Below are 25360 nucleotides of genomic sequence, written 5' to 3' on the forward strand. Positions count from 1 at the left end.
CCAACTCTCCCCTCAGCACCCCACTGTGGATGGCTGAGTTCCATGCTCAAGTCCCAGAGGCTGTAGAATCTTCAATGAAATTTACATTGATTTCAATGACTGGCCCTTTTTCCTCCTGGATCACATGATAGAAGACCACTAGTCCCCCCGCGGACAACTGGCCTGCATGACTCATGGCTCATGGCAGCTTGTTCTGCAGCTTTTGGTGACCCAGACAAATTAGAAAGGAATGAAAAAAGCTTCTTGGTTCAGATTCAACTCATGGGTTTTGTGCCAGAGTGAACATTCCTTTACTACTGCTAATCATCAGATGTGGAAGGCTTGTACTGCTCCATGAATCACGACATACTTGCTCTTTGTCCTTCTCTTCACATCTGACTTTTCTTCTGGCACCTACTCCTTTTTCGCTATGACTACTTTTCCATCTCTAGTTCACACTCTAGTTATCTCTCTTTCCCCACTTATTTTTCTCTTCTGTTTCTCTTTCATCAGTCCTCATTTCCTCTCATTCTTTCTCTGTTAAGTCTGAGCCTCTATAGGCTCTATAGGATTCTCTATCTCCTTCCCTTCCCTCACACACTGTGTGTTGGTGAAAAGCACATTATAAATTAATTAAACTTTAACTGATGCAGTATCTGCATTATAAATTCAACTGAAATCCACCTGAACATGTAAAGGGTCATATTTTAAAATTAAATCAAAGGGAATGATAAAGCAGTAGGCTACCCCCTAACACTCTCCCAGGGCTTTCTGTCTAAACCCTGCAAACAACAGGGTACATATGCATGTTCTAACTGCCCATACCTGTCTGGTGAGCAAAATGGCAGTGTCATAGTGCTCAGGGTGACGATCACTCGGGGGGTTGAAGGTCTTTTGCCAGTTGCAGAAATTGCGAAGAGTAAGTCCTCCATTTTCAGATACCTCTGGTCCCACTTCCTCATCCTCCACCACCATCACTTTCACCACCACAAGGCTGACTGAGTTCTTCAAACTCGGGTGCTTATAGATACGGGATGCTACAGACATCAGAGTTAAAATGTGGTTCTACAGAAAGAAAGGAAAGAGGCCGACAGTTAAAACCTCTTAAAAAGAACCTATAGCTTTTGTCTATACTCCCAGTCCTCAAGGGACATCAGGGGGCCAGGTTTACAGGATACTCCTAATGAATATGCATGAGAGACTTTGCATGCCTACTAGCTCCATTGTATGCACATCTCTGTCATGCATGCTCATTAGAGTTATACTGAAAACCTGACCTGGTGGCAGCTCTTGAGGACTGGGAGTGAAGACCAAGGACTTATAGACAGATCTGGAAGAAAATCTTTACAGTGTGTTCACAATTATTTGGTCTTGCACTAAACATAAATTACAAACATTATATAAAATAATGCAGTTGATTCATGTGGATATTAATTTATTTGGATTTTGCTCACACCTTTTTTAGTAGTAGCTCAAGGTGAGTTACATTCAGATACATTAGGTAGTTCCCTGTCCTAAGAGGGTTTACAATCTAAGTCTGTACCTGAAGTAATGGAGGGTTAAGTGACTTGCCTAAGATCACAAGAAGCAGCACTGAGATTTGAACCTGCCACTGCTGGATGTCAAGGCTGGTGCTCTAACCACTAGGCATTCCTCTACTCCCTATGGAAGTTTTGTTGTTGTTGCCCACAAGTGGTAAGATGTGAATGGAGACTAAATGGGGTGAGGTTGCTAGTGCCACCCCTGACCAACAGAGTATTAGGTTGCTTGCCCAAGGACACAAGGAGCCATTGTGGGATATGAACCTGGGTTCTGTGGTTCCTATTGTGCTGCTCTAACCGTTAGGCTACTCCTCTGCACATACATAAGAGCTAAAGGTCAACCAAAACGTTCTAGGTGCTTTACTTTTCTTAAAGTAATTTTAGACATTTCTGAGCAGCTCAGAGAGCTACATTCCCTTCATTTTGCTTTGACCTGATGAAGAGTGGATAGCTCTTGAAATCTAGGAAAGAATGCATTAAGATAGTGTAAGAAAATGTATTCATTTTTTGCTCACCTTTTCAGGCGACCCTCAGGGGGAGGAATGCTGGCTTCGGCCTAACCCCTGGTAAGCCTTTCCTCAGCTGAGAGGTGCCCAGCTCTACCACCGGCTGCCTTTCAGGTGCTGTGGAGGACTTGCAGCTCATCTGCATATCCTTACAGCCTTCTCCGGGGTGACACCCAGGTCCACTCTATCTAATCTTTTTCCAGTTGCTAAAGTACCTTAATCATTTATGGCCCCTATTCACATTCTCTTCCTAGCTCTGTCCCTTCCTAATCTTTTCCCTCACCCCCTACCTCTCTCCGCTACAGGAACTCACTTCCCATCCATTGACTTCATCACCTCACCTTCTCTCCTACCCTCTTCCTCCCTCTTGGCTTTTAATCTCCGCCTCTTTCTTCCGTCCATTTTGCCTTCCCCATTCCACCTAAATGCCTCTCGCCTTCGACGCCTTCGTGGCCACACCTCTCCTGCTCTCCTCCGCTCTCTTTTATTCCTTCTCTTACTCTCAGCTGGTGACATCAATCCCAATCCTGGCCCCCCTCACCAACTATTATCCCAACTCTACAGATCTCACCGCGACCTCTCTAACCTCATCTCTATTTCTCTACTCCCCTCCTCTTCTCTGCCCTTCTCTTGCGCCCTATGGAATGCCCGCTCTATCTGTAACAAACTCGCCTATATTCAGGACCTCTTTATCTCGCGTCACCTCCATCTGCTCACCCTAACAGAAACCTGGCTCTGCCCTGATGACTCTGCTTCAGTCGCAGCCCTGTGCCATGGCGGTTATCTATTTTCACATACTCCTCACCCTGCTGGCCGTGGGGGCAGTGTTGGACTACTTCTCTCTCCCTCCTCCAGATTTCAACCCCTTCTTCCACCTCAATCTCACTGTTTTTCCTCCTTTGAAGTCCACTCTATCCGCCTTTTCTCTTCTCTGCCTCTTCGAATAGCGGTCATTTATCGTCCCCCTGATAAGTCCCTTTCATCCTTTCTCAGTGACTTTGACGCCTGGCTTGCCTTCTTCCATGATCCTTCCTCCCCCTCTCTCATCCTTGGTGACTTTAATATTCCTGCTAATGAACCTTCCAACTCTTATATTTCCAAGTTATTCGCTTTAACGTCCTCCTTTAATCTCCAACTATGCTCCACCTCCCCCACTCATCAAAATGGTCACTGTCTTGATCTCATCTTCTCCTCCAACTGTTCACCTTCTAGTTTCCTTGCCTCTGATCTTCCTTCCTCTGATCACCATCTTATAACTTTCACACTTAAATCTCCTCCCTCCCAGTCCCGTCCTATCTTATCTAATTTATCTAGGAATCTTCACGATATTGACCCTTCAACTCTATCCTCCCATGTTTCAAACCTCCTCTCTACTGTGGCACCATCCACGTCTGTCAACGAGGCTGTTTCTTCTTACAACAATACTCTATCCTCTGCCTTAGACACTCTTGCACCTTTGATGACCCGCCCTGTAAGGCGTACAAAACCCCAACCTTGGCTGACTTCTAATATCCGCTACCTACGTTCCTGTACCCGCTCCGCCGAACGCCTCTGGCAGAAATCTCGGGCCCTTGCTGATTTCTTACACTTTAAGTTCATGCTGACCTCCTTCCAATCTGCTCTTTTACGTGCCAAACAGGATTATTATATCCAACTGACCAACTCTCTTGGCTCTAATCCTCGACTTCTCTTCACCACATTGAACTCTCTCCTCAAGGTGCCCCTCCCCCAACTCCCCTTTCATTATCTCCTCAGACCCTTGCTGAATTCTTTCACAACAAGGTTCAAAAGATAAACCTTGCTTTCTCTACCTCACCACCTCTCCCTCCACTAGTCCGTTCCCCTCTCTCTCCTTCCCCTCATTCCCTTTCCTCCTTTCCTGAAGTTACTATTGAGGAAACTACACTTTTCCTTTCTTCCTCAAAATGTACCACCTGTCCCTCTGATCCCATTCCCACCCACCTTCTTAATGCCATCTCTCCTGCTCTTATTCCTTTTATCTGTCATATTCTCAACCTCTCACTTTCCACTGCGACTGTCCCTGCTGCCTTTAAACATGCTGTGGTCACACCTCTCCTTAAGAAGCCTTCACTCGACCCTACTTGTCCCTCTAATTACCGACCCATCTCCCTCCTTCCTTTTCTCCCCAAATTACTTGAGCGTGCTGTTCACCACCGCTGCCTTGATTTTCTCTCCTCACATGCTATTCTTGACCCACTACAATCTGGTTTTTGCCCTCTCCACTCAACCGAAGCTGCGCTTACTAAAGTCTCCAATGACCTATTACTGGCTAAATCCAGAGGTCAATATTCCATCCTCATTCTTCTTGATCTTTCCGCTGCTTTTGACACAGCATACTTCTCGATACCCTGTCCTCACTTGGATTCCAGGGCTCTGTCCTTTCCTGGTTCTCTTCCTACCTCTCCCTCCGCACCTTTAGTGTTCACTCTGGTGGATCCTCTTCTACTTCTATCCCTCTGCCTGTCGGCGTACCTCAGGGTTCTGTTCTTGGTCCCCTCCTCTTTTCTATCTACACTTCTTCCCTTGGTTCATTAATCTCATCCCATGGCTTTTCCTACCATCTCTATGCTGATGACTCCCAAATCTACCTTTCTACCCCTGATATCTCACCTTGCATCCAAACTAAAGTTTCAGCGTGCTTGTCTGACATTGCTGTCTGGATGTCTCAACGCCACATGAAATTAAATATGACCAAAACCAAGCTTCTCATTTTCCCCCCCAAACCCACCTCCCCGCTCCCCCCGTTTTCTATTTCTGTTGATGGCTCTCTCATTCTCCCTGTCTCCTCAGCTCGAAACCTTGGGGTCATCTTTGACTCTTCTCTCTCCTTCTCTGCTCATATCCAGCAGATTGCCAAGACCTGTCGTTTCTTTCTTTACAACATCCGTAAAATCCGCCCCTTCTTTCCGAGCACTCTACCAAACCCTCATCCACACCCTTGTCACCTCTCGTTTAGACTACTGCAATTTGCTTCTTGCTGGCCTCCCACTTAGTCACCTCTCCCCTCTCCAGTCGGTTCAAAACTCTGCTGCCCATCTCATCTTCCACCAGGGTCGCTTTACTCATACTACCCCTCTCCTCAAGACCCTTCACTGGCTCCCTATCCGTTTTCGCATCCTGTTCAAACTTCTTCTACTAACCTATAAATGTACTCACTCTGCTGCTCCCCAGTATCTCTCCGCACTCGTCCTTCCCTACACCCCTTCCCGTGCACTCCGCTCCATGGATAAATCCTTCTTATCTGTTCCCTTCTCCACTACTGCCAACTCCAGACTTCGCGCCTTCTGTCTCGCTGCAACCTACGCCTGGAATAAACTTCCTGAGCCCCTACGTCTTGCCCCATCCCTGGCCACCTTTAAATCTAGACTGAAAGCCCACCTCTTTAACATTGCTTTTGACTCGTAACCACTCGCCTCCACCTACCCTCCTCTCTTCCTTCCCGTTCACATTAATTGATTTGATTTGCTTACTTTATTTATTTTTTGTCTATTAGATTGTAAGCTCTTTGAGCAGGGACTGTCTTTCTTCTATGTTTGTGCAGCGCTGCCTATGCCTTGTAGCGCTATAAAAATGCTAAATAGTAGTAGTAGTAGCTCAAGGTGAGTTACATTCAGATACACTGGGTAAGTCCCTGTCTGGCTCACACTCTAATGGGCCGATGATCAGAAGCAAGCACAGGCGCTAGAGGCTGTTAGCGCCATACTAGGGCCTGCGTTTTCTAGTGCCCCATGATCAGAGTCCCCAAGCGGGCGAAACAAAGCGCTCACGGGCTCTGAACACAACTAGCATGTAAATGCATGCAAAACAGGACTCTTAGTGCAAGTAGCATGCAAATTCATGCTAAAAGTATTCATCCCCAATGATCAGCGACTAGCGCGCCAAAGATTGGCACGCTGGCTGCGGAAAACCCTACAGGGTTTGCAGACCATTGGGGAGGAATGGTGAGCCATGTCCAGCATGCATTTGCATGCTAGCAGGCTCCCATTCCCCCAATACAGCAGCCCCCCCCCCCCGCAGAAACACCGACCTGACACCCCCCCAGCGACAGGGGGCTGGAGATCCGGCAGACCTCCAGTCCCCCTGACACAGGTTTGGGGGGGGGGGCTGGAGATCCAGTGGGTCTCCAGCCCCCCTAACCCCCCCAGCATCCCTCAGATGTCCCTGGTGGCCCAGTGGGCTGTGGGTCAACCCCCCCACCTGGTGGTCTAGCAGCCCTTCCCCACCCCCTTATCTTCAGTTGGAGGAGAGAGGTTGCCTCCCTCCTCTTCCTCAGCGCTGCCTGGAAAATGGTGGCGCCCAGTGCATCTCTCTTATATGGTGTGAAGCCACACCTAGCGCATCCCAGGATGCACTTGGCAGGGCCGGGCACCGCCATTTTCCAGGTGGCACCGACGGTCCCTCTCAGATATGCAATTCGGTGGCCCCTATGGCAGACTTATGCCCTTTTAAGTCAGGTACTGGTAGAAAGAAGAGTGATGGTGGGGGTAGGGACCAGAGCCATTGTTGACCACAAAGATCTGTTTTTCATTCCTTGTGCATTGTCTTCCAGTCAGCAGGAGGAACCAGCAAGTAGCGCTTCATACCTGCCATTTCCTTTTCTGAAGTCTGAATCATGGACATCTAGTTTTTAGGAGCTGTAAAATGTATTTACATTACAATGGGGGATGGGAGACAATAACACACTTGTTCACCTTGGGCCCAGGGCACAAAGAAGGTTAATCCTACTTTGATGGGCATTGAATATCCAGCTCTGCCTGGCCACTGGAACATATCTGAGTGCCAGTTGACATTAAGTACTGGTACCCGGATGACTATGTGGGCAAGTTAGGAGAGCTATTTATGCACTCCTACTTGCCAGCCCCAGATAGTTATCCAGGTACCAGCATATCAGTGCATGGATAACTTCCAGACTGCCCCGACTCCACCTCCAGACCATCCTGGCACTAACTTAAAGTGTGGTCTCTCCAGATTTTCAGTGGCACTATCTACTTGTAGGTTTCTAAAAATCTGGGGATCAACAGATCAGCAGGAAATAACCTGGTAGGAGCCTCTCTTACCCAGTTATCTTCCACTAAATGTCAGCCCCAATGCGCATGACAAGGCCTGAAAAAGAACAAGACTAAACACATGGCTGAAATAACTGCGAACATTTCATACCTTGGAATCCTGCCTCAATAAATAAAATAGCTTTATAATGTACTGACCCCACAACCCAAGGTTTCAGCTCGCAAGACTCTATGAGTCAACGATAGGGAATCTTAAACTTTGTGTTTCTGCAATGCATCCAGGGAGCACTAGTGACATTTACAAACTATAATTCAGCTATGTTATAATACTATGCAATATTTTATTCTAATAAGGAATTTTCTGCCAAGCAATCCAGATAAACATCTCTCACAACTCTGTTGTGGGCCTGCATTCCTGCCTCTCAGTAACAGTTTCAGTGTTAAAATATAAATGAAATGAATGTATGTGTAGAGATAGGTAGTCAGCACACAGACACTGTATTTTATGTTCTAGGTTGAGATTGTAAAATGTTTTGTTCAACCTGTTGGAAAGACAACGGGAAGTCCAAATCAAGGGTAGACATGAAGCGTCTGTTTACTCTTTTTAAAAATACTAGGACTAGGGGGCATTCTATGAAGACACAAAGTAGTAAATTTAAAATAATCAGAGAAACTTTTTCTTCACTCAATGTATAATTAAACTCTGGAATTCATTGTCAGAGAATGTGGTAAAGGTGGTTAGCTTAGCAGGGTTTAAAAAAGGTTTGTTCGGCTTCCTAAAGGAAAAGTCCATAGACCATTGTTAAATGGACTTGGGGAAAATCTACTGCTTATTTCTGGGATAAGCAGCATAAAATGTTTGGTACTTTTTCGGGATCTTGCCAGGTTTTTGCGACCTGGATTAGCCACTGTTGGAAACAGGATGCTGGGCTTGATGGACCTTTGGTCTGTCCCAGTATGGCAATACTTATGTACAATCAATCAATCAATAACAAATGAAGTAAACATGGAAAAGGGATTGTTAGATCCCTTTTCTTGGTGGGGTGGGGGGGGGGGGGTGAGAAATGGTATTAGAGATGGTAGGAAGCAAAGTGGTATAGATTAAGTAAGTTTAATGTGTTCTTTTAAAACACACTGAATTTTTACCCTTACTTCATGGACATAGCTGTCTTCATGGGATTGGCAGGGGCACTCAAAATGCATTTTCAAATGCATGTAGCAGCTATTAACAGCTGCTGAATGAAGAGACTTGATCTCTAGTTCTGTTCTATTCTGCAGCAGTCCTAAGGTATGCCGACTTCAACTGTCATTACCACTTGGCAGCCTCTTGTGGAATCACAGTCATGGTCAAAAAATGTAATCATTACGAAAGAGGAAAAGGATTGAGAAATGGAAGAAGATGCCTTGAGTTGCAGCCGGATAAGCTATGATAAATCTCAGCTGAGGGACCCTTCTTGTTTAGTCAAATGAACAGCCCTGCAGAAAATGTCCTTTTACACTGTGGGATTTTTATGGCATTTTAAATGTAATTACTTGCTTTTTCAAACCTGTGTGCAAGACAAATTACAATTCAAGTATGGCAGACATGTTTTTCAGAGTACATCTGACTGCAATATTCCAGGTGTTTGGTCATGTCAAACTATTTAAGTCAGTGGTAGCCAGCCATGTTTTCTATGCCATGTGGTGTATCAGTCAACTGGAAAGACCAGAGGAAGATTTCCGCATAGGTAAGGTAGGCAACTTATTAGAGAAAATGCCAAACCATCACTGGAAGTTTGTCTCTGTCAGTAGACGTGGTGATCCTATGTAGTACCATCCTTATTTTAGGCCATTCAACTGATTTAAAATTGAAGGGTACCCCTCAGAGCCTACCACAACTCACAATTTTGAAAGAGGACTTTCCTCCAGTTGAAGGGAGACAGCTGGTTGTCCCAGCCAGGGGGCTAAGTCCATCACTGGCAAAGACTTATGGCACATTCCTCCCTTAATCTCCTTTCCTAAATTAAGGGTTTGGGGCATCTTCAGAACTTCAGGAATTAATAAATCAATCTCAGGATCCCAGACATTTCAGGAGCAGTTTTTGTACAAGGGATGAGGTCTACTAATTTTGTGTAATGAGTAGAGTACAAATTTGGGGCCTAGTTTACTAAGGTGCGCTAGCGTTTTTAGCATGTGCACAAAATTAGCATGCACTAATTGCTTAGGCATCCATAGGAATATTGTGGTTGCCTGCATAGTTAGCACACTCTAAAAATGTTAACATACGTCTAGCATGGCTTAGTAAACAGAGCCCATGGATCCCTGTAGCATAAGAGGAGGGATTAATGTGAAAAGATTAAAGATGAATCACTGCATTTGTGTTAGGAGATCCAGTTAAGTTCTAAGCAAATCAGACAGTCACCTAGAGAATCACAATTTGGAGGAGGGGAGGAAGGTGGCAGAAGCACTGCAGAAAAACACACCAGAACTGCATTGATCTATCCACTAGTACAGAGTCCTGCCTGCAGACCCATTCCACAGGACCAAGAAGGTGAGGTACCAGTGTATGAAGCCCCTATCTCTTCTCCCTCCCATTCTTCTGGTTGTTACACTGCACCTGCGCACTCCCCATGGTCAGAAGCCAATGTTCTTTTTGAGGGGGATGGTCCTTGGGCATGCCCAGAGGTGACAACATGCAGAAGAGATCAAGTGCTGAATACAGGTGCACAAAGGACTGCTTTTGAACCGCAGACACTTGCTCATGGGTTTGGAAATGAACCACTGGTGCTGAACCCTGTATGGAACCTGGAGTGACAAGGGGAGGTGATGAGGTAGATAGATGCTGTTGTGGTGGGGTGGGAGGAAGAGGAGAATATGTATGAGTTGAGGTAGGAGGATATTATGAGTGCATAGAGTTTAATATTCAGCGGGACTTATCCAGGTAGGAGTGGCTTCAGCCCAAATTAGTCTCTCTCAGCAAGGCTATACTCAGATTTTCAGTAGCATTATTTGGACAATGCCACTGAAAAATCCTAACTTTATCTGGATAGTTATCGGGTACTGTTCTGAATATTGCGGGTACCTGGATAACTTGCATTGGTCACATTATACCTAACTATCCAGCACTGCCCAGTATTCAGATACTGGTGCTGAACATCTGAATTAAAAATAAACAAAACACAGTGGCAGAAATTAAATCAAGTGCTGACAACCATGGCTGAATATCAGGAAGATAATTTTTCAGGGGGAGGTAGGAAGAGAGCGAGGATACAAGGCTGACGGTTTGCCTATGGTGCCTAATACCCTTACACTGGGTCAGTTTCCTGCAGTGCAATGGATAAGTTAAACAAAGCTCTGTTGAAGTGTGTGTTGCATTGCTAATTGGCAGGTGAAACTGTTGCAGTCTTACCTGGGTCATAGACAAGCTATTAACTTCCATAGAAGTTAATTATTGGTGAGATCCAATAATTGGCTATAAGAGTCCTTGCTAAAACAGGACCTGGGTGGGAACGTAAGGGGAGATGAGGGTAGAAAGGTAGTGAGGGGCAGCAGACTGAGTGCATTTGTAGGTAAGAAGGAGAAGCTTGAACTGAATGCGGTATCTGATTGGAAGCCAGTGAAGTGACCTGAGCAGAGGGGTGATATGAGTATATCGGTTCTGGTGGAATATAAGACGTGCAGCAGAGTTCTGAACAGATTGAAGGGGGTATAGGTGGCTAAGTGGGGGGCCGGTGAGGAGTAAGTTGCAGTAGTCAAGGCGAGAGGTAATGAGAGCATGGACGAGAGTTCGGGTGGTGTGTTCAGAGAGGAAAGAGCGAATTTTGCTGATGTTAAAGAGGAAGAAGCGACAGGTCTTGGCTATCTGCTGGATATGCATAGAGAAGGAGAGGGAGGAGTCAAAGATGACTCCAAGGTTGCGGGCGGATGAGACGGGGAGGATGAGGGTGTTATCAACTGAGATAGAAAGTGGAGGAAGAGGAGAAGCGGGTTTTGGTGGAAAGACGATGAGCTCGTTCTTGGACATGTTCAGTTTCAGGTGGCGGTTGGACATCCAGGCAGCAATGTTGGATAAGCAGGCTGATACCTTTGCCTGGGTCTCCGCGGTGATGTCTGGTGTGGAGAGATACAGCTGGGTGTCATCAGCATAGCGATGATACTGGAAACCATGAGATGAGATCAGGGAGCCCAGGGAAGAGGTGTAGATTGAGAAGAGAAGGGGTCCAAGGACAGATCCCTGGGGAACACCAACAGATAGCGGGATGGGGGTGGAGGAGGATCCATGAGAGTGGACTCTGAAGGTGCGGTGGGAGAGATAGGAGGAGAACCAGGAGAGGACAGAGCCCTGGAACCCAAATGAGGATAGTGTGGCAAGAAGTAAATCATGATTGACAGTGTCAAAAGCGGCGGCGGTGTTATGAAAATGAGCCTCCCCATTTTTCAAGTCTTTAAACATCTTTGTATCATATCTCCTCTCTCCTTCCTCTCCTCCGGGGTACACATATTCAAGTCTTCATATCTCTTCTCATACATCTTCTGGCGCTGACCCCATACCATTTTGGTCACTGAGTCTTTTTATATCCTTGGCAAGATACAACCTCCAGAACTGAATGCAACACTCCTGGGGGATCTCACCAATAACTTGCACAAGGGCATTATTACCTCCTTTTTTCTGCTGTTTACTGTATTCCCTTTTCAGTGCAGCCAAGTATCCTTGGAGCCTTGGCTACTGCCTTGCCACAAATGAGGCAATTATATAAACTAGGTGCTAACATTAATTTAATTAATTTATTAGGATTTATTTACCACCTTTTTGAAAGCTTCACTCAAGGCAGTGTACAGCAAGAATAAGCCAAACATAAGCAATATATAATTACAGCAGTAGAAGTACCTGTCCCTCCAACTACCACCCCATCTCCCTCCTACCCTTCCTCTCCAAAATACTTGAGCGCGCTGTTCACAGCCGCTGCCTTGATTTTCTCTCCTCTCGTGCTATCCTCGGTCCACTTCAATCCGGTTTTTGCCCTCTACACTCGACAGAAACAGCACTCTCTAAAGTCTGTAATGACCTGTTCCTTGCCAAATCCAGAGGCCACTACTCCATCCTCATCCTCCTCAATCTATCCGCCGCTTTTGACACTGTCAATCATGATTTACTTCTTGCCACACTATCCTCATTTGGGTTCCAGGGCTCTGTCCTCTCCTGGTTCTCCTCCTATCTCTCCCACCGCACCTTCAGAGTCCACTCTCATGGATCCTCCTCCACCCCCATCCCGCTATCTGTTGGTGTTCCCCAGGGATCTGTCCTTGGACCCCTTCTCTTCTCAATCTACACCTCTTCCCTGGGCTCCCTGATCTCATCTCATGGTTTCCAGTATCATCGCTATGCTGATGACACCCAGCTGTATCTCTCCACACCAGACATCACCGCGGAGACCCAGGCAAAGGTATCAGCCTGCTTATCCGACATTGCTGCCTGGATGTCCAACCGCCACCTGAAACTGAACATGTCCAAGAACGAGCTCATCGTCTTTCCACCAAAACCCGCTTCTCCTCTTCCTCCACTTTCTATCTCAGTTGATAACACCTTCATCCTCCCCGTCTCATCCGCCCGCAACCTTGGAGTCATCTTTGACTCCTCCCTCTCCTTCTCTGCGCATATCCAGCAGATAGCCAAGACCTGTCGCTTCTTCCTCTTTAACATCAGCAAAATTCGCTCTTTCCTCTCTGAACACACCACCCGAACTCTCGTCCATGCTCTCATTACCTCTTGCCTTGACTACTGCAACTTACTCCTCACCGGCCTCCCACTTAGCCATCTATCCCCCCTTCAATCTGTTCAGAACTCTGCCGCACATCTTATATTCCGCCAGAAGCGATATACTCATATCACCCCTCTCCTCAGGTCACTTCACTGGCTTCCAATCAGATACCGCATTCAGTTCAAGCTTCTCCTTCTTACCTACAAATGCACTCAGTCTGCTGCCCCTCACTACCTTTCTACCCTCATCTCCCCTTATGTTCCCGCCCGAAACCTCCGTTCACAGGACAAATCCCTCCTCTCATTACCCTTCTCCACCACCGCCAACTCCAGGCTCCGCTCATTCTGCCTCGCCTCACCCTATGCTTGGAACAACCTTCCCGAGCCCTTACGCCAAGCCCCCTCCCTGCCCATCTTCAAGTCTCTGCTTAAAGCCCACCTCTTCAATGCTGCGTTCGGCACCTAACTCTTTCAGGAAATCCAGACTGCCCCAATTTGACTGCCCCTATCAGACTGACTGCTCACGTGTCCTTTAGATTGTAAGCTCTTTGAGCAGGGACTATCCTTCTATGTTAAATTGTACAGCGCTGCGTAACCCTAGTAGCGCTTTAGAAATGTTAAGTAGTAGTAGTAGTAAGTATTTAAAGAACAATACAAAGAATGGCACTGTCTATGAGCTCTTACCGCTCACCCTTCTCTCCACCACTAATTAGTTTTTTTGAGAAGAGAGAGAGAGCATTTCTTTCCTGGCATTCTAAACTAAACTGGTAGGCACATCTACCTCACCCCCACCTTACCCTCTCTCTTTCATGCCACAATCAATAACTGATGGACACAAGATGCAAATAAAGATTAGCTACTCTGTGCACAATTATCAAACCAACTTTAGACATATAATAGAATTTCTTGGACTAGATTGCTGTTTCTGATAACTGCACACCTCAAAACAGACACTTTTAGCTCCATGGGGGGGGGGGGGGGGGGGGGTAGTCAATTTGCATAGACTGGGTTTAAAAAGGTTTAGCAAAATTCCTGGAAGAAAAGCAAACAAATGATGCTAGTTAGTTGCGAGGGAGGGGAAGGCATTCTTAGGGTTGAAAGCAATGGTATTATGGTATTTTGTTGCAAGGTGGCAAATTGCCCACTGCCAGTGTTTAATTGTGAAGTAGAACCTGCACAGAGTGCTAGATACAACTGTGATCACCTTGTTTGGCAGACTGGATGGAGGTCTTTATCTGCTGGTATTTACTATGTTACTATGTAAAGGTCTATAAATTGTTATTAAGGCAGACCTGGGGGAAGCAGAATGGAATTTTGCCACCTTTTGGGATCCTGCCAGGCCCTTATGTGTGCAATATATGCACAAATGTTTAGAGCAGGGGTGTAGCTATGGAGGGCCGTGGGGGCCTGGGCCCCTGCAAATTTTGTCCATGCCCCTGGTTTGGCTGGGAAGGGTCCCTAACCCCCGCCAGCCGAAGCCTTCTTCAGCGAGGACTTGGGGCAGCCGTGTTCACCACCTGCCCCCTGCTCTTCTTTCTTCTTGCTCCTCCTGTGCACACTGACACTCAGCGGTCTCCGGCGCAGCCGCGTTCGCTGCCTGCCTCTGCTCTTCTTTCTTCTTGCTCCTCCTGTGCACGCTGACACTCAGCGGTCTCCGGCGCAGCTGCGTTCGCTGCCTGCCCCCTGCTCTTTTTTTTTTTTTTTGTTACATTTGTACCCCGCGCTTTCCCACTCATGGCAGGCTCAATGCGGCTTACATATTGTATACAGGTACTTATTTGTACCTGGGGCAATGGAGGGTTAAGTGACTTGCCCAGAGTCACAAGGAGCTGCCTGTGCCTGAAGTGGGAATCGAACTCAGTTCCTCAGGACCAAAGTCCACCACCCTAACCACTAGGCCACTCCTCCACTTCTTTCTTCTTGCTCCTCCTGTGCACGTTGATGCTCTAAACCAGGGGTGTAGCCAGACCTCACGGTGGGAGGGGGCCAGAGCCCAAGGTTGGGGGCACATTTTGAGTGCTACCCCACCGCCACGCCTCACCACCTCGCCCCACCACCGCCTCGCCTCCTCACAAACAAATACCCTTTGCTGGTGGGGGTCCCCAACCTCCACCAGCCGAAGCCTTCTTCAGTGCGGTCTCCGGCGCAGCTGCGTTCGCTGCCTGCCCACTGCTCTGCATTATGATATTTATATGGCCCTCTGCACCTAAATCTACACACTAGGATTTATGCCACATTTCATTGGTATAAAACGAGGCATGTAGTTTTAGGCACTGGGATATCAACTAAGCATATTGTATATACCACACCTAAATCTAGGTGCTGTTTATAGAATACACTTAGGCGGAAATGTTTTCCACGCAGATTTTTTAGGCGCCAATGGCCCATAGTGGCTAATTAGCTATATATCATGCAATATAGCCAGTTATCCACAAATATTCAAGCGCTGGATGGCTAAGTTTAGCAGGCAAATCAGACCACATAAATAGCAGTCCTATCTTTGCCTGCTATTAACTTAACTGGCCAACACTGAATATTCACATAGCTGGTTAAGTTAGACCTGGCCAACCCCCCCCCCCCCCCCCCCCCCCAGATATTCAATGCCTGACACCAGAAATGGCCCAGCACCGAATACCCAGGGTTAGTGCCAGTAGCGGTAGCTAACTGCACTGCCTGCCATTGGCTGAATATCAGAGGGATAGTGCCTGAGGATCTTGAGGTGTAAAACAATCACTCTGAGGTCTCGTTCCTGGTCCATGCACATTAGTCTAGCACCTCCTATTATGTAAGTTCCTTTGGATGGATTTATTTATTTGTTGCATTTGCATCCCACATTTTCCCACCTATTTGCAGGCTCAATGTGGCTTACATTATGCTGTAATGGTGATCGCCATTTCCGGAGTGAGAAATACAAAGTGGTATTGCATTAAAGTTCATAAGTGACAGAGTAGGTTAAGCATTTAAGTATAAAGAGTTCATTTCCAGAATGAGAACTGAAGTGGAATTGCGTTCATGATCCTTAGTGACAGAGTGAATGAAGCAGTCAAGTGTAGAGAGTTCGGTTTTGTCCAGTTCCGATACTCGTTTCGTTGTTTGGTATTTAGGTTGGGTCATTGTGGTATGCCTTTTTGAACAGGTTGGTTTTTAGTGATTTTCGGAAGTTTGTTAGGTCGTGTATTGTTTTTATGGCGTTTGGTAGTGCATTCCATAGTTGGGTGCTTAAGTATGAGAAGCTGGATGCATATGTTGATTTATATTTTAGTCCTTTGCAGCTGGGGTAGTGGAGATTCAAGCTTGTACGTGCTGATCTTTTTGTGTTCCTGTTTGGTAGGTCTATGAGGTCAGACATGTAGGCCAGGGCCAAGTCGTGAATAATTTTATGCATTTCTGCATCCCAAGTGAATCACTCTATATCTCTTCACATTGGTTTCACTTTTCTGGGCTTCCAAATTTTCTATCTTATCAGCTCAGAAATAAAGGTTAGTAAATTAAAAAAAAAAAAAACTATAGATGATGATATCATTTTATTGGACTAACAATACTAAGTTAGATCAATAAAAAGGTATCACCATAGTTAGTTTTGGTTTATGGATGTTTATTTCTATTCCACCTACCATAATTGCGGCCAACAGAAAGTTTTGATAGTTGTCTGGAGAAAATGCACTTCTATTCTGGTATGAATTCTCTACTCAGAAGGGTGTAGTTTGTGCTCATTTTAAATGATTTTTTCCAAATTGTTGGGCTTTTTTTTCATATTGATTTCACCTATTTGCTCTTGGCATGCACATTATGGGGGGAATTCTATAAATAATGCTCAAAAAATGGGTGCCAAAATAAATCGATGCTAAGCACTAGTATTTTATCTTCATATTACCAGTATCTTCGTTGTTCTCTTAGTTTTACCACGCTCCAGACCCTTTCTTCCTTGCTGCAACCTGGCCTTGTTCCTGACCTAGCTTTCCGAATAGTCATGTGCAGCAGCAATTTAGAAAGGATGTCCAACTCAGAAAATGGACATCCATTCTCAGGTATTTTAGAACAGGATCTGCCAACATACAGCCTGTTCTAAAATACATAAGAAGTGGACATTCGTGTGCTGATGATGTTCAGCATGAACAAAGATCACAATTACAAAAAAAAAATCACAAAAAATTGAAGTGGGATTCAGTGCCTTAGCGAGGGCTAATGACACCCGGGGCGGGTCGCCGCTGCACACCCCCCCCCCCCCCCGGATGCAGCACGGCGCGCCCCCCCGCTCTGCGGCACACCCCCCTCCGGAGCGAACCCCCCCCCCGGAGCGCATTCTTACCTGCGGGAGGGCCGATCCGCCCCGAGTGCACGTCACTCGGAGCTGCGTTGGCCCCGCTGGTTCCCTGCTCTCTCTGCCCTGGAACAGGAAGTAACCTGTTCCGGGGCAGAGGGAGCAGGGAACCAGCGGGGCCAGCACTCCCCGAGCGCATGCACCCGGGGCGGACCGCCCCTCCCGCCCCCCCCTTCCTACGCCACTGGTGGGATTTGAACCTGGATCTCTTGTTTCTCAGGCTACTACACTAACCATTAGGTTGTGCCTCATCTCTGCTTGGAAGTAGCACTATAGAAATGATAAGTAGTAGTAGTAGTAAGTCTCTTAAGAAGTTAATTTATAAAAGATTTTAGTACCATGAACATCCATGGTTCCTGAAGCTGTCATATAGCTTCCTATCCCTTGCTAGTTTAATATTTAATGGAGGTAGGGGAACAGCAACCACTGGGAACGTAAGGGGGTGACTTGCCTCAATCCTTCAAGTGGACAGCTGTATCAGAGCACCTTTCTGTAACCTGGATGCGCCAAGTAAGGGAAAAGGAATGGGACTTGATATACCACATTTCTGTGGTTTTTGCAACTACATTCAAAGTGGTTTACATAGTATATACAAGTACTTATTTGTACCTGGAGCAATGGAGGGTTAAGCAACCTGCCCAGAGTCACCAGGAGCTACAGTGTTCCTGTTATATTGATAACTCTTTGCACTCCTGCTATGCTTTGGATCCTTTCTCCTTGCTATGATCTGGCCTTGTTCCTGTCCTCACCTTCTATGTGCAGTTATGCACTCTTCACTTAAGCCTTGTGCAGTTAAGGTTTGGCAGCTACCAGCACCAGAGGACCTAACACACAAGGACTGTGGCTGCTTCAGGGGGAGACCATGCTCCCTCTCTTCCTGTCCTGGGAAGGAAAGTGGCAGCTTCAGGGGAAAACCAAACCCTCTTTCTTCAAGACCCAGAGTGCTCTGTCTCGAGACTTCTCTGGCCTTGTCCCTACTTGCCATCTCAGGATCCTTCTTAGTTACTAACAAGAAATTGTTCCAGATCTCTTTTCTGTCTGAGTGTATGCTGCTCTGGACTCCTCTTAGTATTTTTGCTAAAGCATTTTTTTAGGTGCCTTTCAAACTGGAATGCATACTTCTGAGCAAAAGGTCTGAAAATGCTGGAGACCGCATGAGGGGAGGTAGGACAAAGAGCTAATGAAGAAACTGGTTAAAGACAGCTCTACTAAGTTTCCGCTAGTCCCACACCAGGTCTTGGCACCAATCACTGTAAGGCCCTTTTACTAAGCTGTGGAACAAGGGACCCTGCGCTAGCTGCAGCGGCCATTTTTGTCACACGCCAGAGCCCCTTTTACCGCAACAGGTGAAAATAACCAAAATGAAATGGCTGTGCGGTAAGGTTTGGGGGGGGGGGGGGGAGAGGAGCACTTGCTAGGGTTACCATTTGTCCGGATTTACCCGGACATGTCCTCTTTTTGAGGACATGTCCAGGCAACCGGGCGGGTTTTGCCAATCTGCCCATTTGTCCAGAAATCCAGACAAATGGGCAGATTGCTAGCCTCCCCTCCCCTTACTTACTACTGTCCTGGTGGTCTAGTGACCTCTTCCGCCTTCGGGACAGGAAACAGCCCCCTCTTTCCTGCCCGGAGCGCTGCCCTGCATGCATCCTTCCTGTTCGTGATCTCGGCGCCAATTCAAAATGGCTGCCGAGAGTTGACGTGACCTCACGAGACTTCAACTCTCGGTGGCCATTTTGAATTGGTGCTGAGATCACGAACAGGAAGAATGCATGCAGGGCAGCGCTCCGGCCAGGAAAGAGGGGGCTCTTTCCTGCCCTGAAGAGGTCACTAGACCACCAGGGCAGTAGTAAGGTAAGGGGAGGGGGTGACGGGGAGGGGGAGTGATGGGGTGTGTGACAGGGGGGAGGGGAAATGTGACAGGGGCGGAGTGAGGGCAAAGGGGGCAGGGCATGTCCTCCTTTTTGGGGGACAAAATATGGTAACCCTAGCACTTGCCACCACCCATTGAGGTGGTAGTAAGGGCTCCCACACTAACCCAACAGTAATTGGGCAGTGAGCGATGCTGCCCAATTATCGCCAGGTAACCCCTTGCAGAAATATTTTTTCAATATTTCTGCTAGCACCAGAAATGGCAAACTCTGGGGGTAGAATTACTGCCGGCACCTGCATTAGGCCAGCAGTAGTTCTGGGTTGCCACACAACAACCCTTTAGTAAAAGGGCCCCTATGTAAGTTCAAAAAAGCACTGTAGGTGCAATGATTTTCATCGTAATTCCATGATTTCTCAGATTGTGATCATAGGGATGTACTGAGCACTTTGTCACACTTATATATACATTTATTTTGAAAGATTATGAGGTTATAGTTTAGATTTGTTAATTATTACTTAATTGATATGAGTCAACAAAAATATTAATAATTTACTATATTTGTTGATATTCTGAGATCTTTAGCTCTATTTTATATATATAATGAATATGCATGAGATAGATCTGCATGGATACTACCTCCATTGTATGCAAATCAATCTCATGCATATTCTTTAGGAATATCCTGAAAACCTGGTCTGTGTGCAATATTCAAGGTCAGACCTCCTGCAACCCTGCATTAGGTACATCTTGAAAATCTGGCCTGTTTGTGGCCCTTGGAGACTGTACTTAAGACAACCCTGGTTTGGACTAAGACTCTATTTCTGCTTGATAAACTGAATGTAAAGAAAATGGAGCAGATAATGACTTTGCAATCATAAGAGAAGCCACACATGCAGATCAAAAATGTCAAGCAAAAAACATTGGTAAGCAAAAATAATTTATGCACTAAATTCAATAGACACATATCAGGAGATCAGATAAGTGGAAAGACTAGTGTACACAAGAATAATATTTATATTGGCTAAAACCTGGGCTGTGCTCCAGTTAGCTGTGTCAGACATATATAGGCCACTGTCTAAGGTCAGCAACTTAATTTCTTTCCGTCATAAGAGCAGGATGACCTTAGTACAGGGATGAAAGGTCGAGTGTGTTGATCCGCTGAACTGCCCACTTCCCTTACTCTGAAATTTCACCCAGGGTTACAATTAGATTCCGGATATGGTCTGAGTTAAATGAACCTTTAGGGGATGGTCTCTGGGTTGTGCCTGGGAGCTGCTTGACTCTGAAATCTGAGCTGGAGAGTTTATTGGCCTCTTTGCTGGAGGATTAAGTGAATTCTATTGTATGAGCTTTAGTAAAGCTGGCCAGTGCCTGGAGGGCAAACATGGGGTGGGCAAAACACAGGCTCCCCTCCAATTTATTATGAATGTTTGGTGAGATCACATTCAGTCTAGACTGTCATGAGATACTGCTCCCTGCAAGAGCCCTTTACCCTGCTACTCCCACCACCTCTGGCTGCTGTTGAAGTGGCATTTGATTAGTAGCTGAACTTGTAACAGCTGTAAAGGAAAAATTTGTAAAGAGTGGAACATTCCAACAGTGTCAGAGCTCCAGTAATTCCATCTCAGATCTTTTATCTAGACAGAGCTCATTTTCTACTAGGAGAACTGCAGTCTTCCTTCCTGCCCATTTTCTGCAGATCTAACTTCTGCAGGGGAGTGGAGATACAGTGAGGTCTTTTACCTGTAATGGGGGAAATTGGAAGACTGGGCATCCAAATGGCAGATGAAATTTAATGTGGACAAATGCAAGGTGATGCACAGTGGAGAGAATCATCTGAATCGTAGTTACCCGATGCTAGGGTCCACCTTGGCAGTCAGCACTCAAGAAAAAAGATCTAGGTGTCGTTGTAGATAATACGCTGAAATCTTCTGCTTAGTGTGCGTCAGCGGCCAAAAAAAGTAAACAGGATGTTAGGAATTATTAGGAAAGGGATGATGAATAAGACCAAAAATAATATAATGCCTCTATATCGCTCCATGGTGCGAATGCACCTTGAGAACTGCATTCAGTTCTGGTCGCAAAAGAAAAAGTGGAATTAGAAAAGGTTCAAAGAAGAGCAATCAAAATGATAAAGGGGATGGAACTCCTCTCATATGAGGAATGAAGGTTAGGGCTCTTCAGCTTGGAAAAGAGATGGATGAGGGGAGATATGATTGAGGTCTACAAAATCCTGAGTGGTTTAGAATGAGTTTAAGAAGTAAATCGATTTTTCACTCATTCCAGAAGTACAAAGACTACCGTTGCAGCAAAGCTTCCTTCAGTTTCAAATTCTGAGTCTGACGTCCTGCACTTTGTACGCGCAGGACGTCAGACTCAGAACAGGATGCTTTGCTGCAACGGAAGAGGGGACCTCAGCTGGCGGGGGTTGGGGTCCCCCGCCAGCAAAGGTAGGCGACGGCGGCGGGGGAGGGTTGGCGGCAGGAGGGGGGTGGAGAGGGTCATTGGCAGAGGGGGGGTCAAAGTTGGTAGCGGGGGGGGGGGGTTCGGCAATGGCGTGGGGGTCAGCAGCGCTGGGGGGGCTAAAATGTGCCCCCTCACTCTGGCTCTGGCCCCCCCTCCCGCCGAAGTCCAGATATGCCTCTGGTCAGTAGGCAGGAAGCAGACTCAAGAGTAATCCAGGTACAGGCTAAGTCAGCAACGAGGAACAAAGTAGAGGAGAAGCACACTACTGAGCAAGTAACACCTACCAAAGTAGAAGCCGAAGCAAGGATTCTAGGGAGAGCTCAGCTGATAAAGTGCTGGCGTCTGACATCAGCAGGGAGAAGGGGCACAGCCATAGGACAAGAGCATAAGCCCTGCAGGCCGCCCGCACCTAGGGGCTCAACCTCTGGGAAACGGCGGTCAGCGCAGGTGAAACCTGGGGTTGTCCGACCGCCAAGCAGAACCTGGTCCGAGTACCGGGCTTGGCAGCGCTCTGCTTGGTACAAGAACTCACAGGTCTGACACATACATGAAGCTTCTTTGCGTGTATGAAAGCCATATACAAGCACCACTTTGAGCATGTGCAGAGCATGCTCAGCTGACTGACTGGCTTCCCCACTATCGAGCTGCTTGCTGCTTTTGTGAGCAGCTAATTTGCATAGATTCACTTTGGGAATCCCTCTGTATTTCCAAATCGGTAAATTTTACCGAGGTGGGTATACAGAGTGATTCTTTACGGGGACCTTTGTGCATCTGGGTCTCAGTCTCCCAATGAAATGTATTAGAGTGGAGGAACTGCTTTAGAGGAAGCAAGAGGCTAAGTAAGATGGAATTGTTCTGCCAAAAAGAGGAATAATTTGCCTTTTTAAGTAGCTGGCACTGCCACTGACCGTGCTTGAACGGATGAATGGATGATCTAAGTTCCTAGACTTGACAGTTTACTATCTAATGCTAGCTGTAAATTCACCAGAATATCCAAAATTGAAAAGGGGAGGAAGTGGAAAGACCTCTCTGAAATAACTGTTTGCAGGGTAGCTGTCCACAGAGAATAACAGATGTAGGCAGTGCTGAATTTTTTTTGTGAAGTTCCACCTGCAAGGTCACTGATTGCCAAGTGAGCATACTGTGCTACTGACATTGGCCCAGATGCATCAACCATACGTAAAAAAATTACAAACGTTAAAGTCCGAACCGAATTTTAAAAAGCGAACAATGCACAAAAAAAAACAAGTCGCACAAGTTCGGTGCGGATTTAAAAAGTACAATGCATCAATGATTCGTAATTCTGGTCGGTAATCGGCCCTTAAATCATGCGCAGAGCAGAATAGCGTTATGCTGGCTGCTCTGCGCATGCCACGAACCATCAAAACAACAACAACAAAACCCCCACAAACACGTGGCTCCCCGCTCCCCGCTGCATCACTGAAAAAATAAACATACCTTTAAAAAGGATCAGGAGGGGGCAAAGGCGCTTGTCAGAAGCGTCCTGTATGGACGGCCTTGCCCCCCCCCCCCCAGATCGCCGCTGTTCCCCGCTTCCGCCCTTCACTTAATTAAAAACTGAAAATAAAAAGCTAAACTTTAGCAGCGCCAGGTCCCCCTTCCTTCCTGTGTTGATCTTCTTCTTTTCCCAACACTGCTCCGCCTCCCGCCATCCTCCGCCCCCCCGAGTTCGTCGCCGCCGTTCCCCCCTCCAAAGGACCCCCCTCCGCCTTAACGGCCGTGCAGCGCCTCTCACCTTTGTGTGAAGGCGCTGCATGAGATGAAACAACCGATCGTCGCTCCCTTCTGCCTCCACCGATGTCTCTCTCCTTCTTCCTGTGCACGCCCTCCTCTGACATAGGAAACTTACGTCAGAGGAGGGCGGGCACAGGAAGGAGAGAGACGTCGGTGGAGGCAGAAGGGAGCGACGATCGGTTGTTTCATCTCGTGCAGCGCCTTCACACAAAGGTGAGAGGCGCTGCACAGCCGGTAAGGCGGAGGGGGGTCCTTTGGAGGGGGGGAACGGCGGCGGAGAACTCGGGGGGGTGGAGCAAGGGGTGGAGGATGGCGGGAGGCGGAGCAGTGTCAACACAGGAAGGGAGGGGGCCCGGCGCTGCTAAAGTTTAGCTTTTTATTTTCAGTTTTTAATTTAGTGAAGGGCGGAAGCGGGGAACAGCGGCGATCTGGGGGGGGGGGGGGCAAGGCCGTCCATACAGGACGCTTCTGACGAGCCTTTGCCCCCTCCCGATCCTTTTTTAAGGTATATTTATTTTTTTAGTAATGCAGGGGAAAGCGGGGAGCCAGTGTTTGTGGTGTTTTTATTTTTTTTTCTCACTTTTCATGTTTAAACATGCCAGCTTTGATTTTTCTGGTACAGGGGGCAGCGGGGAGATGACAGCTCAGGCCTTTACGACTGCTCTGACCACACGTTAAATATGTTGCGGTAAATGATTCGGTGTAATCGTCGGTATTGTTAGTGCATCCCGAATCGCCCACATTACAATGGTAGTTACTCCGTTTTCGTTAGCTGCTTGCTTCATTGGAAAAAGGCCTTTAATGCATGCAAGGGTTAGGAATTTCCTTCGTTAAAGGGTTGTTAGAGGGTCGTTAAGGTTTAGTACATCTAGCCCATTGAAGGGGCTTGCCCTGTAAAGTGACACCCATATACCCTGCATAGTACATAGTAACCTGGGCTTTCTGGTACCTGAAAGGGCTGCAGATGAGACAACCAGGTGGAGTTTGCATATAAGGAAGGCAATTTTATTCAAAGACCCGACATGGCTCGTGTTTCAGCGAATACCTCTGTCAGGAGTCAGAGTGATGATGTGTCAATAATGCAAGTCTTCCTGTGTTAGTTCCACAATCACAATGATAAAATAGCAACAACACACTACACAAAAATGTGACAGTACGATATAGTTGACTCCTAATGTTCAAACAAAGCAGCCGCATGTCAGCAAAATAAAATACATGGAGTGCTGTCATAAGCTAAAATACCGTTATCACCAACTTATAATATATATGTGCACCGAGAAGACATATAATAATTGCTCAGTTTACAAATGTTGGGAATGCTGTCAACCACTTGCAGGCTAGGAGGTGGTAATGTGACACTTTTATTAGTGGTCGATGGCGTTCCCTGCTAGATCTCTGGTGTGGCTTGATAGTACATGTTGGTCTACTCTCTCTTGCCTAACTCCTTCTTTGTGGAACACTCTACCATCCTCACTTAATTCAGAAACCTTTTCTGAAGGCTAATTTAAAGTACTATTTGTATCTCAAGGTTTTGTGGACTAATCAGCCCCATAAATGAGCTGGATGATGGCCAGTGCAGTCGTGAACAGTTCGTGTCTCCTCTTCCTTTCGTTTTCTATTTTGTAAATATTGCTTTATGTCTAATGTTGTGTTGTGGTAAGATTATAACTATTAATTAGATATCCCTATGTTTCTTTGTATGCCTTTGTTGTCTTCTTTGAGTCTTGGAACCCCAGTTTACATAAAATATCGAGAAAGGAATTAAGATGTCCAGGTTGGGATGCGTTCAATTCCAGCAGTAGTTTAGAACAGCATCTGCTACTCAGAGCTTTTCCCAAAATACCTGCAAGAGTGCATATGTATTTGCCATCAAATGCAGTGGGAGTAGCCATTTTACAAATAATGTATGTTGATAAAATGAATGACTCACACCTGGCAACTTCCACTTCCACATGGAGGTGTCGGCATTTACATGTGGAAGTGATAATTTCACAGTAGCGAGGCCACTATTTTATCTCGGTTTCACTTTGGAGGTAGAAAGAAACTACATGGGATTAAGGTAAAGCTGCCAACTGGATCAAGATCCACAGGACAGGGTCAATCTAGTCCTGGGTTTACCCCAGTGTATGCTGGGAAATCAGAACTACAAGTCCCT

The 25360-nt window shown here is 46.5% G+C and overlaps 1 protein-coding gene across 1 annotated transcript in view; it reads right to left on the reverse strand.

Annotated features, from left to right (window-relative positions):
- ADAMTS8 (ADAM metallopeptidase with thrombospondin type 1 motif 8) overlaps positions 1 to 25360 on the reverse strand; it is a 74698-nt gene that overhangs the window by 37056 nt on the left and 12282 nt on the right. The window contains exon 2 of the mRNA XM_030221392.1: positions 805 to 1044. Within this exon, the coding sequence (XP_030077252.1) occupies positions 805 to 1044 (240 nt within the window). The remainder of the gene's footprint in view (positions 1 to 804; positions 1045 to 25360) is intronic.

Source organism: Microcaecilia unicolor, chromosome 12 (assembly GCF_901765095.1).
Source record: "Microcaecilia unicolor chromosome 12, aMicUni1.1, whole genome shotgun sequence".
Classification (NCBI taxonomy): domain Eukaryota; kingdom Metazoa; phylum Chordata; class Amphibia; order Gymnophiona; family Siphonopidae; genus Microcaecilia; species Microcaecilia unicolor.